This window comes from Phaethon aethereus (assembly GCF_964289735.1).
Source record: "Phaethon aethereus genome assembly, chromosome: 1".
NCBI lineage: Eukaryota > Metazoa > Chordata > Aves > Phaethontiformes > Phaethontidae > Phaethon > Phaethon aethereus.
The window spans coordinates 36,052,386-36,071,407 of record NC_138575.1 but is presented as its reverse complement, the minus strand read 5'-3'; the positions used below and the strand labels follow the sequence as shown (position 1 = coordinate 36,071,407).

General features: G+C 42.9%; 1 protein-coding gene across 1 annotated transcript; it reads right to left on the bottom strand.

Moving 5' to 3' along the window:
- Nucleotides 1–13,012: 13,012 nt before the first annotated feature.
- Nucleotides 13,013–18,249, bottom strand: ATP23 (ATP23 metallopeptidase and ATP synthase assembly factor homolog; the record flags this gene model as incomplete). The annotated part of the gene is made up of 6 exons (XM_082014447.1): nt 13,013–13,216; nt 14,183–14,266; nt 16,761–16,898; nt 17,185–17,266; nt 17,374–17,419; nt 18,060–18,249. 6 exons carry the CDS (start codon nt 18,247–18,249, stop codon nt 13,013–13,015), a joined length of 744 nt encoding a protein of 247 aa, XP_081870573.1.
- Nucleotides 18,250–19,022: the final 773 nt, after the last annotated feature.

Sequence of the window (19,022 nt, the reverse complement as noted above, 5' to 3'; positions counted from 1 at the left end):
ACAGCTGTGAGTTTTTAACCATTCAGCTGCAGGATTAATAAAGAAAAAGGAAAAATTATACATTTGAAATACGTAATTGTCTTAAAGAGAAGGAAAATAGATTTCCACACAAAGTTCATCTGTGTTATAAACCCTACTATGTAACAACAAATATGTAATATGCTCTTCAAAAGGGAATTCTGGCAGTAGTTACACGTTATACTATGTTCTAGGCCAAATCCCCCAAGTAATCTATTTACCTCAATCTCACAAAACAGCTACAAATGGGAAAACATTCAGGTGAAAAAATCAACTCTGTGTCACCCATTCTTTCCTTTATGGAAGGAATGTGAAGTAATAGGGAGAGGATAAGACTGACAACAAATGTGGTGAGTAGCTCCTGAAGTCCCACCATATCCTTGGTCCATGGCAATAAGCAGGGTCTTACTTGAGAGCATTTCATTGCGAGACCAGAGACTGCAGCACCCCATCAGTAAGTAAAAAGTGTTCTACATTCACAATTGATAAAAGATGTGGTTTGGCAAACAGACAGCAGTTTTTAAGAAAAATGTTTTCTGTTTTAAATTCTTCAAGAAATGCTTTGTGCAAATAAACTTTGGCTTCTGGGATGCCCATCAACATTTTTTTAATGTGTTTCATGTGCATGTTTCAGTGCCTGAACTTGTGTGACAGTCACCTAAAGCACATTTTGTTACTTCAGTTCTTTCAGTAGCTGACCTAATCCGCCACAATCACCTCACCTAAAATCTCTCTTGCTTCATAAAGTTCTCTCTTCACAAATACAGCATTTTAAATATTAATTTTGTTGAAAAACGTAAAATAAAAAATGTAAGAAGGGGTATGCGTACATCAGAAGTAAAAACTTGTTCAGAAGACAAAATAATTTCTACAAATACATTGCCTTGCTATTAGTGATTTTTCCCCCCTTGATGTAGGTTTTACAATTTGAAGTTTATGTAACCACCTTCTTTGTAACTCTGAATCTGTGTGAAATGTTCGGTATTTTAAGATATGGGATTTAAGCATCAATCAAAGAACAGCATTAAGGAACAATAGCCACTCTTACTCTGCATGATATCTGCATCATTCCTTCCATTGAATTTAGGTGTAAACTTTTATACTGAAACTGGATTACACAAGTTGGCTTAGGTAACTTATTTATAGTTATGATGTGGAAAAAAACAATTTGCTATCAGTATCCTATTATTTCCACTTCTGCTCAGAAATTTGTGACTGGAATGAACAAAACCTAAGGCTTTAATGGGATGAGGATGCTGCTAGGATTTGCAGAGCAGTGACATTTTTCTCTCTCCAAGGAGACAAGTTGCAATCATAATGATCTTACATTTGTAGAGTGGTTTTCATGCCAAAGGACACCCAAATGCTTTAAAAACTTGACAAATTACATACATGAATCTTGCTATTCACCACTGAATTTCAGCTGCCTCTGTTGTAAAAGATTTTTAACAATGCGCAGTAAAGTTTAGTTCACTTTAGGACAAGATATGACTACTATAAAGCAGGAAGAGTCTCAGCAGGCAGACAATAACACTTCAAATAGAAATGCAAAGAGACCACTGAAGTTCACATACTACTTAGGAAGTGTGGCACATCAATTTAATGACCTTCCTTTTGTGTTTTGAGAGGACCATGCATCCAATAACTCATTGAGCAAGTCCAAGTGCACTTGATGCACTTGGAGCACAGTTCTTCAAGGTGCTGAGTGCAATGGTTCACAAAACAACAAATGGTAAGTCTGTAAAAATTACATGATTAAATGTAAGTAAGTGCTTAAGTGCTTTACTAAGCAGAACTTCCAGAGCTGTATAGAAGAGTCTGTGTCCCTGAGAGCCTGACATTCACATCTTGAAAGCAGGATTCCTGAAGGAGAGAAATAGAAGCAGTGAGAGGGATTGGTATTTTTCACTGGCATAGTTTACAAGGACAGAAATAGGTAATTGCCCTCAAAATCCTTTTTCTCACTCATTCCTTGAGAATTTGCTTTATGAGGCTACAGCTGAAGAGGACAAGGTTTCTGTTTAAAAAAAAAAAAAGGGCTAAAACACATCAGAAGAAATTTAGACAAAACCTAGGTCTCTAAAAAACTTCTACACAGTTGTTAACCTAACTGTAGAGATGCCTATTTCTATAGACATCTTCAGTGCTGCAGCAAAGATTGTACAAGAGGGAGGTCTACCATAAGCACCTGTTTAAGAGCCTCTCAGATGGAGGGAAATGTGCCTGAGGACTGGTAGCTGCTGCAGCCATGGCTGCTGAAGGTGCATGGGGGTGGAGAGAATGGGCAGCAGTCTGATGAGACTCTCAGGAGATAAGGAGCATGTCCAAGAGTCTTGAAGAAGCAAGAGGGAGACTCACTACAGAGAAGGTGATTTTGAATAGGAAAATCTATTATCCTAGTGTTTTCCTAAAGTTCACCCACAGGTGCCTCAGTCACCCTTAGACAACCTTGGACCATCTCTCCTCAGACACCCAACCTCTGGGACCACATCTGCTGCCTTTTATGTCAGCATTGGGATTGGAGTTAGGTTGCTTATGTTAAAGATGTCATGAAAGGTGACAGTTATGTGTCTCAAAAAGCATCTACAAAGGCCAGCATGGCAAGACAAAAGCAGTCTAAACTTGTGATACTTCCTGTATCAGGAAATGTTGAAAGAAGTGTTGACATTTACTTTTTCCAGATTAACACACACTCTTTAAGACTGTAGCACTGCACAGTAGATGCCTTACTTCATGGTGATAGATGCAGTGCACAAGTTACATGCCCAGCCTCTCTGGGAGGGGTTAGTGGATTTCTAGAAAATGTCTTCACAAAAGCCCATTTTCTACCCAAAATAGGCAATCAAAAAGGACTGTGAACAGTATGATTTCTAAAAACCTAACCAAATCAAGGACTCAAATACCCAGGATTCATTAACTGAACCCAGGAAGGCTTCGTCAGCCCCTGTGTCTGAAATACGGAGCATTTCTTCCTTTCTAAGCAGAAGTCCGAGGGCGGTTGAACCTACATTTCCCACCTCTTGGGGAATGTCCCATCAGACTACTGGTACTCTGAAGAGAAGGAAGGGGACACTCTTGGTATCTTTTTTTTTGCATGGAGTAAGTAGAAGTGTATGGGAACCAAAAAGAGTTGAAATAATATCCCGTCCTCTTCAGTTAGTGGCTGGCTGACAAATTCACTCTATTGGAAGCACCCAAAGGACAGAAGGAGAGACTGTTATGTTAGATAGAGCTGGCCTTTTAAGTCTGCTCTTACCTAGCAGTCAGAAAAAGGCATCAGGATGGAAATGTGTACCTGTGACCTCCTTTTCTTGTATTCCCAGTCCTACAGGTAATTAGTCTCCTCCTCATACCAGATCTAAGGCAGCAGGCGTGAAACCTGAGGGTAATATATATTCTGTAATACCCAGGAATGCTTCTCAGATCCCACGAATGAATATTCATCCAGAAGTTCAACTTGCTATCAGCATGAGGTCTGACCAGTAAATCCCATTCTCTGCCATGGTTCCTATGGTAAAGAAACATATTCCCAGATGGTTTCCCAAACAGATTCCAATAATGTGTCAAATCAAGAGACTAAAGCCTGACGGACCATTCATTGGCACCAACAACGGTTCATCATGGATGCAGGGAGTGTGAGGGCAGCTGAGGAATGGAGGAGGACAGTTGCATGAGCTAGGATGTGGGAGGAGTGGGGGAGACACAGTCAGGATATATACACATGCCTAAGTTTATTCATGGGCATATGACCAGAGGTGAAAAGGAAGCTCAGTAAAAATAGCACCAAGGGGGAAGAGGATTCACCTCCTCGTTCACAGTGCGCTCCTGGGAACTCCCAGCTTGCTCCCACTAGACCAGACTGAAACAATCAGAGTAAAATTTGGAGAAACTGGCGGCTTGTGGCTTAGACAGGTTTACTCTTCGCTGGGTAAAGAACTGGCTGGACGGCCGAGCTCAGAGAGTCGTGGTGAATGGCGTTAAATCCGCATGGTGGCTGGTCACAAGCGGTGTTCCCCAGGGCTCGGTTCTGGGGCCAGTCTTGTTCAATATCTTTATTGATGATCTGGATGAGGGGATCGAGTGCTCCCTCAGTAAGTTTGCAGATGACACCAAGTTGGGTGGGAGTGTTGATCTGCTGGAGGGTAGGAGGCCTCTGCAGAGGGATCTGGACAGGCTGGATCGATGGGCAGAGGTCAACTGTATGAGGTTTAATAAGGCCAAGTGCAGGGTCTTGCACTTTGGCCACAACAACCCCATGCAACGCTACAGGCTTGGGGAGGAGTGGCTGGAGAGCTGCCCAGCGGAAAGGGACCTGGGGGTGCTGGTTGACAGACAGCTGAACATGAGCCGGCTGTGTGCCCAGGTGGCCAAGAAGGCCAACAGCGTCCTGGCGTGTATCAGGAATAGTGTGGCCAGCAGGAGTAGGGAAGTGATTGTGCCCCTGTACTCAGCACTGGTGAGGCCGCACCTTGAATACTGTGTTCAGTTTTGGGCCCCTCACTACAAGAAGGATGCTGAGGTGCTGGAGCGTGTCCAGAGGAGGGCAACGAAGCTGGTGAGGGGTCTGGAGCACAAGTCTTATGAGGAGCGGCTGAGGGAACTGGGGTTGTTTAATCTGGAGAAGAGGAGGTTGAGGGGAGACCTTATCGCTCTCTACAACTACCTGAAAGGAGGTTGTGGTGAGGTGGGTGTTGGTCTCTTCTCCCAAGTAACTAGTGATAGAACGAGAGGAAATGGCTTCAAGTTGCGCCAGGGGAGGTTTAGACTGGATATTAGAAAAAATTTCTTCACCAAGAGGGTGGTCAAGCATTGGAACAGGCTGCCCAAGGAGGTGGTGGAGTCACCATCTCTGGAAGTGTTCAAAAAACGTGTGGATGTGGCGCTTCAGGACATTGTTTAGGGGACATGGTGGCTCTGGATTAATGTTTGGACTTGATGATCTTGAAGGTCCTTTCCAACCTTAGTGATTCTGTGAAAATCCACTGCTGTGGGATTAGGAGGCAGAAATTGAAAGAGGACACTAGGATGAAATACCTCTCATTCTCACATATGTAACATAGCTGATTTGTTCCCCAGGTATAATTTCTTTTCCCTTCTCACTTGTGTGTGTTGGAAATGCACAGTGGAAGAAGGAGGTAACTACTAATGAAAAGAAAAGAAGAAAGGGCATCCTTTACTTACACACACACATGCATGGGGAGAAGTTGAGGAGGAAAGAGAGACAAAGTGCAATGTGTTCCTTCAGAAGAAACTCCCTCAAACAAAGAGAAGACAGCAGGACAAAAATGGAGATGAAGGAAAACCATTCAACTATGAAGCATTTTGGGGAGAGAGAAAGGTGTCCCTGAGGCTACTCCACTTTGCTCTGGGAAGGAGGGAAGGGAACTAACCGAAGTTACTGGGTACCAAAGGCTTCATGCTCCCTCTGCAGCCGCCGCTCTGCCCAGCTAGTCACCAGCCCTGCTTTGCTTACAGCCCTTTCCCCAGCTGATGCCTGTGAGTGGGGAGCATGGGTGTAAACCCCAGCAAGTGCTCCAATACTTTTTCTTAGCACTCAGAACAGCAGGAGCTGAAACCAAGATCTCTCTTCATATATTGGTTCCTTATCCACCAGCACATAGTCCTTTGTGCATACCCTTCTTTTCCGTTTTCTTCTTTCCATCTTATTCTCAAGGAAAGTGAGAGTAACGGTTTCACTCTCTCCGAAGCTCTGAATGAATTTCTCACATCCCATTAAAGAGCTACAACAAAAAAACCCTATTGAATAAAAAGATTATGTAAATCTTTGTTTTCTAGTTTTCTTTTTGATCAGGCTTACAGGCAAGCTAGAGGAAGAAAGCTTGTTCTTGAATTTGGGTGGAGTTCTGGTGGATAATAAACTCTCGGTGCTGAACTCTTCAGTTCTAGCAAGAGGTAAGACTCCCTGCACATGCCCTGAAAACTTGCAAACCTTTCATTATATCAGAGTCTTATTTTTCTGCTTACTGATGATTTTTTGTTTTCACATATAATTGATACTGTTGTCTAAAACAGTTTTGAAAAACTACTACAATCAACATGTGAAGGCTCCTGTGGTAACTGGCACACATCCATGCAACTGAGACCTAGGTACTACAAACTTGAAAAATAATTCTGCCAAGGAACTATTCAGTGAGGTATGTCATGGCTAGCGCTTCTTCCCTAGGAAAAAGAGAACACCTAAAGACTCTTATTAAATTACGCTCTTTTGTAAAATTATATCTGTTTACCATTTGGTGATACTCTTTTTTGCTTTTGTTTTGGTTTTGTCAAAGCTTGAAAATCTTTGATATAAGAGAAAATTCAGGCATGAAGAATAAGGAACTCAGCTAATGTAATTTGCATGATTCTGATTACTGATAATGGGTTTTTACAGCTTGACATTTTGGTCTGCCACATGCACCTCAGCATTTATCTAACTGCCCCTGCAAACACAGTCACACTCCAGAAACACCACCAATGGCAAAAGTATTTCCATAAATGTTTTGAGATTGTCTTCTAAAGAAAGCAAATATTCTGCAGCAGAATAACGCAATTGAAATATGTTTAATTTTTTACATATTTTAACATTAGTTATGCAAATTTGATTAAAACAAAGATTTAAACCACAACTGAACTGCACACTGAGCAACAGCTGTGTATGGTCTGCAGGTGGCTTTCCACAGCAGTATGCTGTTCCGCAGTCCTTCAGCTCCCTCTGCTGCTTAATCTATTCCCCTATTTTTCGTATTTGCAATGAGCTTTTACTCATTTTTTTGACCTCTGTTTTGAGGAGAAAAAATGATGCCGATTAAAATTGCACCTAAAGCAATGAAATGATTGCTTGAAGTGACAAACAGCGTGTGCAAAGTTTCATGTAACTATTGTCCCTCCTTTTCTCAGGGAATGACAAAAAGCCCATTAGACTCTTCTGATTGCTTTCTGGTGACTTGCAGTGCATAGATTCTGCCATTACAATTTGACTTGGTGTAACTGGAATGTATCTGTTCTTAAGCTGACATCTGCTGGTTACGAAATTTTATTTCATACTGATAATTTTTAAAAATAAATACGTCTTTATATAGCACAGTGTACTCTTTATTACAAATGCCTCTTTCTGATGTCTCTGGAGTATTTTATTTCCCAGATTTTGATGGTGTTCATCTACCAACAATGCTAAATAAAAGAAGCAGCAGCTTGTATATTCTAGTCTTTGTTGCCATACTTTCCATTTCTAAATAGACTTGACAAAGTTTATCACGGGTAACAGACAACTGTATATATTCCAACAACGTGTTGGTCAAAATGCAAAATAAACACAAACCACACAAGCACACACACACATTCATTAAAGCACAAATTAGGTTTAATAAGGTATAATGAAGAGACGGAATTTTCTGCCAGAATATGTGCGAGAAGTATTGTAAAAAACTCAGCATCATACATCATACTGACTAAAATGGGGATTTGAAAAAGCAGTAAAGGTTAAGCCAATATTAACACACAAGATTATGCTGTTCCATGGCATCTCTGATCCTCAGGGGATTTTAGAAAACACAGAAGGTCTATCTAGATTACATCAAAGATGGGAAGCTTGGAATTCAGTGTGTAATTTTCTCCATAGGTATGTAGGGTATTATATCAATTTTTTTTCCTGTTTGGATATTCAGCCATGTGATTATGTCAGTCACTGATGGAATTATCCCAAGAAAATAAGATTATGAAATCTCCATTTGAAATTCCGCAGGACTATTGAAAGCACACGTTTGGGGAATCTTGGCCAAAACGTTGCTTTCTCCAAGATGACTTGGATGACTTTCCAAGGGATCTGCATTAATGCTTAGCCCCGGAAGCAATGGGTGGGTACGTACTACACTACACCTGGGAATAAGTGCAATCCACCCATAGTCCATCACGAACAGAATGACTCAGACAACTCAGGCTTGATCAGATCTGCCAGGCACTGTTTGGATGCATTGCTTTGTCCTTTGTGAGGACAGTGCTTACCTTTGAACCTTTTCAAAGCGCTTGCTGCTGTTCAGGACATGGTGACACACTGCTGACGCTGCTCAAGGGGCAGGGGAAGCAGCTGTCTTTGCTGTCTCCTTCTTCATGCAGCTTGTCCTTGAGTGACACCTTACGAGCTGGCCCATTCGACTGGAAACTAACGACATGACTGAATACTTCTCAGGAGGACATTACAGAATGACAGTCAGATCCAAATGTATGTGAAATAAATAGGTGGACTGCAGGAGCCCAAAGCCGCAGTCAAACAAGAGTCCCTCCAGAGGTTGCTGAATTCTGGAGGTACTTGGGGGGACTGACCCCTTCCAGCCTTCGAGTCTGTCAGGCACTTGAAATCTGTGCGTGTCCTGACCTTCCCTTACCGAAGCAGTTCAGTGCCTCACTCCTGCTCAAGTCTCACCAGGGAATCTGCTGCTCCACAGCTGCCAAACCTAGCAGGTATGAATTGCCTGAAAAAGCTTCACATGCTGACAGTCCTGTTGTCACAAAATATATAGGGACACTGAACAGAAGGCAACACTGATCGTTAACGCCCAGTCCACCACCACTAGAGACAACCAGAACATGAGCAGCCTTTCAGGGTGTAAAAGACTGAAGTCATAAAAGCTTTCCCATTGCCAACCAACGTGCTACAATTGGGAAGAGATAGCATTCGAGGGTCACACCAATGAATTTCATGCCTACAAAAAGAACCATCCCTTCACATGGAATTCACGGGCGATTTGGATGGCTGCTCCTTCAGCAGATGGCTCTCACTGGCCACTTTGTCCCAGTGGTCACTACGGGCTCGGGAAGCCTAACTCCCTACTAACACCCCGGCGTGCCGGGCAGCTCTTGCTGCACAGCCATAATCACCTGCTTCAAAGCCTGTATCAGATCTCATTGCCAAGGACCAGACTCACCCAGCCTTGCCACTGCCTCAGCTCAGCACTGGACTCGTCGCACAGGACTCTTCATTCAGAGCAGTAATAGCAGGCTGCAAACACAAAGCCTGAGCAGCACGAAATAGCATCCAGCTGCTCCATAGCTTAAATCCAAACAATGCATCAACAGCTCTTTATTATGTGCTCTTAATTAGGTCCTTACACATTATATCACACTGTTTTTCCTACTATTTATGGTCTCCTCCAGGCACTTCTGCTCTGCTCACACCTCTCAGTATGCATGCAGACACCAGCCATTAGCAGCACTGCTGTGTTCCACTCATGCTATATATTGTTATATGCGAACATCTTCCCCCACTCAATGTCATGGGTGACTGGTGCAGACCTTAGCCAGCCCTTTAATCTAACTGCTTCCCTACCTGCACTCTATCCAGCTTCTCATTCCTTTAGTAGAACAGCTCCAGTAACTAGAGCATCTCCTCTTCAAACCGGCACAGCATTGCTTCAGTCTCCCATACTACAAAGTAAGGAAAAAGAAGTACCAGTCATCCCTATCAAATTAAGGCAAATTTCCTTTCTCATCCCAAATTTAGTGATTAGTTTAGCCTTGAGTGTGAGAGTAAAATACACCAAGGTGGTACTATAAGGGCTTAAGATCTCAAATCCATCAGCTCATCCTAACTCAACCTTATTCAGCCTATCACTGCAGCCTCCCCAGTGCTGCAGGGGAGGGCAGAGAACTGGAAACCAGTTACACATTTTTGGGGGTGGAGGGAACAAAAGAGGCTGAATAGCCTTTTCCTTTACAAACTTTGCCAACGACCACAAGAAATCCTGAAATACAGGATTACTACAACTGAAATAAAATGCAAATTAATGTGAACACACCACAATCTAGTTTCAGTTCATCCTTTTTGGAATACTGAAGGACTTAAAATTTCTCATTCTGGGATCAACCTTTTCCCTAAACTTTTCATCCTCAATATAGACAATGCATATTCCTTGTCTTCTGTCTTATTTAGAATACCTTTACTCTTCAGATGCTTATATGCCATCTTCTAATTTCCTATTTAAACTGACCACGACTGTTTTATAACTGGTCAGCCTTGCACCATGACTTAAATTCCCTCTCCCAACCTATTTATGGAGTCATCACTTCCACTCTCATCCAGTTTTTCTTGCTTTCTTCCCAAACTTTGTTGAGAAAGAGAAACGAAGAAAGCAAAATGCACAGTGCCAAGGAAAGCAAGAGCAGAACCACAGAATTGGGGACCTGTGACAGTGACATTCTCTTGGGAGTGGGCGAGTGAGAATCCAGGCTGCAGGACCTGGGTATCCAGGTCTCCCAAAACTGTTTTTGCATTTTATAATAAAAGGAGAACAAATAAAATGCCTGTACATATGCACCTATTCGTCCAAGTGATTAAGCCTGAGCTCTGGGTTCAGACCACAAGTTTGCATGGCGACCTTACACGCTGTCTAAGCCCATCCAGGTAGCAGGTGACATTCAACTGACATTTCCAAACAGTCTTAACTCAACAAGTAGCAGAGCAGAAAGTTTTTTTGCCTGACTGAATTTAATGTGAACAATACATGATCAGCAGATTCTTCTGTTTAGGGCCCAAGTTCCAGGTACTTGACCTATCATTACACCTACAGCAATAAATTAACATGCCAGGAATGGTTTTCTGACACTGGAGGTAAGTGAACAGAACAAGTCACATGGGTATTTCCAAACTATTTAAATCTCCTGAGTGCATGTATGCAAACTATCTAGCTGAGATGTTCCCAAGTCCATGCTGATTCTTTAACCATGTCTGGGGCTTACACACAGTAAGGCCAGGCATTAGTGATGTGCCTCGGGTATTGGTACCAGGTCCAATGCGGTTTAATCTCTTCATTAACAACCTGGAAGATCATGGCAGTGCAACTTCTGCAAGTCTATAGACAATACAACACTGGGGGGAGTGGATGATACACCAGAGGTTTGTGCTGCCATTCAGAGGGACCTCGACATGGCAGAGAGGAACCCCATCAAGTTCAAAGGGATATGGCAACTCCGGCACCTGAAGAGGAATAACCACAGGTACCAGCAAGCAACATGAAACGATCACCTGGCTAGAAAGAAGCTTGGCAGAAAAGGCTTTGGTAGTGCTGCTGGACACGAATTTGTATGCAAGCAACACCGCCTTGCAGCAAATAAGGTCAACAGCCTTCTGAGCTGCATTAGGAAGAGTGTTGCCAGCAGGATGAGGGAGGAGATTTTCCACTGTGCTCACCACTAATGAGACATCTAGAGTGCTGGGTCCAGTTCTGGGCTTCCCAGTACAAGAGAGACATGGACATAGTAGAGTGAGTCCAGAAAACTGCCATGAAGATGATAAATGGATTGGAGCATCTGACCTACAAAGAGAGACCGAGAACTACGAGCCAGCCTGGAGAAGAGAAAGTTCAGGGAGATCTCATCAATGTGCATAAATACTTGATGGGGCAAGGGTGGAAGTAGATAAGACTGAGCCAGTCTTCCCAGTGGTGCCCAAGGAAAGGGCAAGAGGACACTGGCACAAAGTGAAATACAGGAAATTTCATCTACACATAAGGAGAAAAAAAAAACCCAACCAACCAAACCAACCTGCAAAGGTAATCAAATACTGGAACAGGTTATCACAGAATCACTAAGGTTGGAAAGGGCCTTCAAGATCATCAAGTCCAACCATTAATCCAGCACCACCATGTTCCCTAAACCATGTCCTGAAGCGCCACATCCACACGTTTTTTGAACACTTCCAGAGATGGTGACTCTACCACCTCCCTGGCAGCCTGAGAGGCTATAGAGTCTCCGTCCTTGGAGGTATTCAAAACCCAACTAGACATGCTCCTCAGCAACATGCTCTAGTTGACCTTGCTCTATGCAGTGTGGTTGGAACAGCAGTGTCTCCAGAGGTCCCTTGCAACCTCAGCAATTCTCAGCAATTCTGTTTCTGCAGTTGTGAACAACTTTACACAGCAAAACTGGCACCACCACCACCACCAGGACTCAGACCTTGACATCCTATGAAGTTGAAAGCCTGTCTAAAATGTTTTGCACTTCATATGAAACAGTAACAATCAGGGCACCATTTCATCTTTTGTGGAACTAAATTTCCCACTTGAGTCCGGATCCAGGAACTGTTACAGCAGCTATGCCTACAAACCTTCAACTGGGGAGCCACATCTCCATTACCTCAGTGAACCACACCTGTGGTTGAATCTTACCTTTAATTTCAAGAGAAAACGTAGTTCTCTTGCATCCAAAACAACGATTATAATACCTTATATCTGGAAATAACAGAAGAATGACACAGCTTCTCTCAGACTTAGAATGAAGCTAGCAGTTTTGTGCTTTCCTCATATGAATTTACCCATCTAACAAGAATGGGAAGAAGACCGTGAGATACACCAACATTTTGAGCAAAGCTCAACCTGGTGGAGAGACTCTCACCAATACTCATATAGCTTGGGGGATTAATCTGGTAAGCAGAATTGTCAGTCAAACTCCTAAAAAGCCAAAGGGTTTTACATACCTGTAAAGTTAACATTAATCAAGCTGGAATTCAAGAATTTCAGGAGTTATTCAAAACCAAACGTGGCAGTTTATTAAATTTTGGGTTTAGCTGTAGTTATTATATCTAGACCCCAGAGCTGTAGTTCAGGTGTCCATCTTTTAAAATGGAATGAAGATCATCAAGTTTATGACTGTATATCAAAGATGGTGAAAATTTAAAGATTTTATGAAAAGATTTATGCAGTAACAACAAAACTTTTAGAAACGAAGTCCTAAATCAGACTGAGCAGAATTAAATGTGCAGATCATTATTTGCCAAGTCATTTGGTGTACTAAATTATCTTGCTGGAAGAACAGGTGAGGAAACACATTTTTTGGTCTTGTTCATTTACTTTGTTTACTTCCACGGAAGTTGGCTCCTAGAAAAAGTTTACAAAATTGATACATTTGATAGAATTTCCACCAGCACTGTATGTGTAGACTGTAACCCCAGATGTTACAGAACAATCAGATATTAACATAATTTTTCATGTTTATTTTTCCTTTACAAATTAGCATTATAGCGATCTCTGTTCTGAAAGTCTCTATAAGCACGTTTTGCATCTGTTTTACTGTGTGGGATTCTTCCAAAAGGTTCCAGATCATTGAAGCAGGCATCAAAAACTTCATCCACAGCTTTTTCTGCCGTTTCTTTGCTAACTTTTCTAACAGCCAGGATGGAACGAATTGCTCTGTCGCGTACACAAGTCTAAAGTGGGAATTAGATAAAGAAAAATCTGACATTATTAGTATAAATAATTTTTTCTAGATTTTGTCAAGTATTAACTCCTACTACATATGCAATAACTTTGTATCACAGAAGAGTCAAACAATGCCTGTAATAAGCATTAAAGTACATTTTCGTTCCACTCTGTGTTAACTATGTGTTTTAGGTTTCCATATGCAAATAAACAGTCAGAGAAGTAAAAGACATTCCTCAGAACAGGAATTAAAATACAATTTGTCATTTGCTGTAGATATTAAGTATTTGTACAACTTGACATGGACACAAGAAAAAATGTCAGAAAGAAACAGAAATAAATACCAGTTAATACTTGTCCAGTTGAAAGGCTACAAAACATAAAGGAATGACTCTTCTACTGGCCTTCATTTTGACACCTCTCTTTATGGGAACTTTTGCTTAGACAGTTTGTCTACTACAAGATCAAAAAAGATGGAAACATCCCCAGCTACAAGCTAACTGCCATTCTAACACGAGCAACTACTTGGGACCCAACCCGTAGTCTTCATCGGTATATAAAAAAAAAAAAAATCCTGTAAGACTTAACATGGTTATTTAAAATGCTTGTCATTCTCATTCCTTCAGTTTTCAAAGATTTTTTAGAGTTTTACCCACTTACAGAGGGTCAGGTATTCCCATTACATTTCCTGCAAACCCTCTTTTAATTTGGTTCTTATTAACCATCCACTGTCAGTGGTAATGCTCTATGATATGACTTCACAAATTTTACTCCAACAAAAATAACAAGGTGGAAAAAAAAAAAATCTATCATGAATCATTAAAGGTTATTAAAGGTTAATTAAGAGAAAGCAGCAACACATGGCATCTATTTCCTCCTCTGATATTTCCAGCTACAAAAGTGTAGAAGGTTGAGATAAGTAGGTACAGATGGCTCACAACAAATCAGTAGATTTTAACATGTACAGTCTTTACCTGATGGTGTCCTTTTAATCCAAATTTAAACCTGGTTATTTCATTCATCAGTGTACAGTCTCCACTGAGATTAGCAGCTCGAATCTATCAAGAAAAAAAAAGCCACAAGATCAGAGAAACACATGGAAAAACAAAGTCAAAAAAGCTGTAACAAATTGTTTTCTTCAGTATTTTTCATGTGACTATTGGTAGAGAATATTCCCAGGGCCACTTCTACTTATTAAGTACATATTACCCTTTATATCCACCCTCTCAGCCTCAATGAATTGCAAAGTATTATTATACAATCTGTAAGTTTCTCCAGGGACAAGTCTCACATATTTCGAAAGCTTAAATGAATGAGCAGAAGAGATCGTATGTGTGTGTCTGTGTATATACACACTCATATATAAACTGCTGAGAGAACATGGAAAGTAATATTCTCCCCAGTCTATATCAGAAGTTGATACAAGAGGCAGGAGGAAAGGCAGATACTTTTCTAAGACTACAGCTGCAATACCCGGAAGAGCAGTAACCCATCTGCTTTAGGAAAAGCCACATTTAAATGAGTATGTATGTTTTAGCTTGTTAACTGTCTTGTCCTGTGCATTGTAATTTCTTTTGTTGGCCAACTGTTCCATACCCTACCCCCTCAGTTAGGAAATATAACTAAAATTAGATTTCCTATAATTAAGTACCAGAGTGAGAATAAATGCATGGAAAACCTGAAATCTAAGAATTAAAAAGCTGACAATAAAAACTGTAAACACCATATAATAAGTATCAAAAGACCTGAAGCAAACAAATAACCTCAACAACAGCAAGAACAAGCACAATCTGGTTTATATATGCTCTCTAATTTTATGTTCGAGGCTTACATGCTTTATTCTGCACTGCGTAAATTTTTAGACCAAGTAGATGATAGTTAATAGTTCTGAATTACTGTATTAGGATTATATGGCAAGATGTTGGCAGCGGGGGGCCTGCCACGATGGGTTCTCTGAGGCGAGACAAGGGGCTGCCCCCATGAGGGACAGAGCCAGTTTTACCTGGCTCTAAAATGGACCTGCCGTTGATCAAAGCTGAGCCCATCAGCGATGCTGGTGGTACCCTTTATGATGACATATTTAAGAAAGGATAAAAAAATACTACACGGCAGCTGTGAGAGACAGAAGGGAGAAAAACAGGAGACAAACAGCCTCACAGATACCAAGATCAGTGAAGAAGGAGGGGGAGAAGGTGCTCCAGCCACAAGAGCAGAGATTCCCCTGCCACCTGTGGAGACGACCTGCAGCCTGTGAAGGAACACAACGGAGCAGATATCCGCACTGCAGTGCAAGTACAACCCCACAACAGAGCAGATGGACATGCCCTGAAAGAAGCTGCAGCCCATGGAAAGCCCATGCAGGAGCAGGTTCTCTGGCAAGTGATTCCACATCCTTATCTTGATCCATAAGCTTTTAAATCTTATTTTTCCTCCCTGTCTTACTGAAGAGGGGTAGTCAGAGAATGGCTCGGTGGGTGCCTGGCAGCCAGGTAAGGTCAACCCCCCACAATTCTACAGAATGGCTTAAGTGGTAAGGTTACTTCATTAAGTTTTATCCAGAAAAAGATAAACATAATATGTGACTGTCTTCCACTGCAAATACAAATTTAATTAATGAATTTAATTTTTTATGAAAGCTTATTTGTTCTGTACCAAACTCATAATTTTGCTTCTCTCACATACTACTTATAGGTGAAACCTGTGCACATCTTAAGTCCAGAATCAAATATGGTCTCCTTAAGAAAAGCCAAACAAACAAACCAACCCACAAGCAAAAAAAGCCCCCAAACAAAGCCACTATAACACTTTAATACCATTTTATATTTTTTAAAAAATGTTAAAAAGGCACCTAATTCACACAGTCACAAGAATGTATTTTCATTCTGTTAATCATAGGGGTAAGTTTTTCTGTAGTCAAATGATATGGATTAAATCAAAAATCAACTAAAAGCACGTGAATACACACAAGCCATGTACACAAGAGGAATCCTTACTGGCCTGTGCTCAGTTTAATTTCACCTCCTAATCCATCAATTTTCAAGGTCTTTCAAGCAGCAAATTCCTAGATCCTCTGAAATGGACATGGAGTCTTAAACTAACGTGTACTATTAGCAACACCACAATTGATCAAAAAAAAATCTGTTATAGGAAAAGACAAGTTTGTTGTTAATATACTACTGTATGTTACCATGCTACTGTGGTAACTACCCAACATACCATGATTTGCAGGGAACAAAAAGCCGCCTATAAACATTTGATTAATGTGTGAACGTGTTTTCATCTCTAACTACTCTCACTTGTTAATAACCACTTCTTGTTATGGTTACACTCACAGTGATCACGTTCTACTTAATATGACACTGCCTTATTAATATTTGTGAAAACTAAATATTTGTCTTCTGAATGAAACTATTTAGGTTGATCTGACAGAAAGGACAAAATGTATTAACAGGATTAAACCAAATGAAGTCTGTGTGACTATTTAAACATGAAACATCCCTAATAACCAGCAGTAATTAATATGACGACAACATTAGAAGTATTTTAACTTACCTCTGAACATGCTAAGTGTTTGACATTTTTAAACCAGTCAACATGTGCGCGGCAGTGATCAAAAGCATGAATCAATTCATGTGTGACCACCCGGTTCATATGGGATTGGTGGCGAATGTTGTTCTGACACAGAACAATCTGTAGAACAAAAGATATAGGTAGTCTTTTCACCAAGTTTCAACATCTCCCTTACTTCTCAGAGACCCAGCACACATCACATACAGCATTTAGACCCTTCCAATCAGTGTTCAACATTAAGAGCCTCATCATTCTGCAGTGTACTAGTTCCACTAACATGGAACATCTTTCATTTATCTTGTTTTCATGACTAACTCAGATATCAGCATTACTAGATTTAATCCTAATAACAAAATGCTAAAAACCAACTGTAGTTCTCTGAAAGAGGACAATGTCCAATGCCTACCTGAGATGTGGCAGAATCAAAACCTCCACTGACACAGCCATCACAGTTTTCACAAGAAAAGTGCCGGTCATTGAAGACAGTGCTGAAAAGCCCAAAAAACCAAAGTTATAGGGAAGAACTTGAAAAAGACCAGTAACTCCATATAATAGCGATGTTACTACACAGAACAAGATGATTTAATTTACGTACCAACCAGATTGCTTCATAGCCTCAAGAAGAAGTTGAGCATATGGATCTAGAAAAACATTGCTGCAATCAATTTCTCTAGACAAAAGTTTTGAAAGTCATCTATAATCAAAATATAAAGACAGTCAGGAAAAAAATGAAAAGAAAAAAGGCAAACACATGCAGATTTGTACTTTGCACTATTTGACCCTAATGCAACTGGCACCTGTTACAGCTTAGGCTACATAAGGTGATATAGAATCGTGATATATACAAAGCTATTCAGGAATCAAGTCACTTCTGACATTGTTTTATTAGTAGTAGACCAATCTTCTCAAATTTTCCAGAGAAAGAAGTAGAGAAGGACCTTCTGCTCAGAAAAAAAAAAAAAAAACACAGCCACTTTTGAAACAGTATTTTCTTTGCCTTAATCAAAATCAGCGTGTTCATCGAGCAGAGCCACATCCCGCCAACCGCTCGGGCCGCCTCCAGCCGCCCCGGGGCGGGGGACAGCGGGAGCGGAAGGAGAGCAGCTCCCGCCCCGAGACCCTGCAGCCCAAGGTCACCACCGCAAGCCGCGGCAGGCCGTACCAGCGGGGAACACGGACGTCACCGGTTCCACCCGGGGAGCCCTCCGCTGCGCCAGGGCCGGGCCCGGGCCCGGGCCCGGGCCCAGGCCCAGGCCCGCCGGGGGACGGGGAAGCGCTTACTCGTGTCCAGGGTCATCCGCAGCATCAGCTGGCACCTGTTGTGGAAAGTGAAGAGGCTACGGACCAGGAAGCTCTGCGGCTTCTTGTTCCGGTCCGGGAAGAGCCGGTAACCGAAGTCATCCTCCTCCTCCCCCTTCTCCTTCTCCTTTTCCTCGGCCGCCAGCGGCGAGCCAGCCTCCCCTTGCTCCATGGCCGAACCCTGGCCCACCCGGCGCCTGCCGGCCACCGTCCCCGGTGGCGGGGCAAAGGGCAAGAGGCACGGTAGCACCAATCACCGAGCCAGCTCCCCGTCACGTGAGGCGGAGGGGGCGTGGCCGGGCAGCGCGGAGGGCCGCGGACAGCGGGCCGTGAGACGAAGCGCGGTGGGGTGCGGGCGCATGCGCTGTCTGTTCCGGCCGCTTCCTCTCCCCCTGCCGCCGCGGGGCCACCGGGGTGCGGGGCCCGTTCCGCTGCAGGGCCGCGGGGCCGCGCTGCATTCTGGAAGGAGACTCGGCCGCGCGGGGAGGGCGTCCAACGGCGGCGGCGGCAACAACAGCAGAAAGAGGCGGGACCCGGCGCAGGTGAGGCCGCCGCGGGACGGGCGGTGTTTGCGGGATGCGGCTCGCGGCCCAGTCGCCCGGTACCGCCTCCCCGCGGCCCACAGGCGTCCTGGCCGCGCGGGTTGGGGCACGCGTGGGGGAGCCCACCCTGAAGGACCTGAGGTGATGGAGAGGCGGGCGTCCAAACTCAGACTTTACCTCGGGGGCCTCTTCGGCGTGAGCTCGGGCCTGCCGCGCTGCGGCCTCGGGGCCGGCGCCGGGCTCGCTGCCGGGGCGGGCCTGCAGTGCCGCTGCCTGCCGGCCAGGCCTCTGGGGTAATGCGGCTGCTCCCCCGGGGAGTCGCTGGGACAAGGCAGCCCTCTGGTGTTGGGTAAAGCAAAGGGAGCGTTGAGATTCAAATAAACCTGCTTTAATGGCTGTGAGA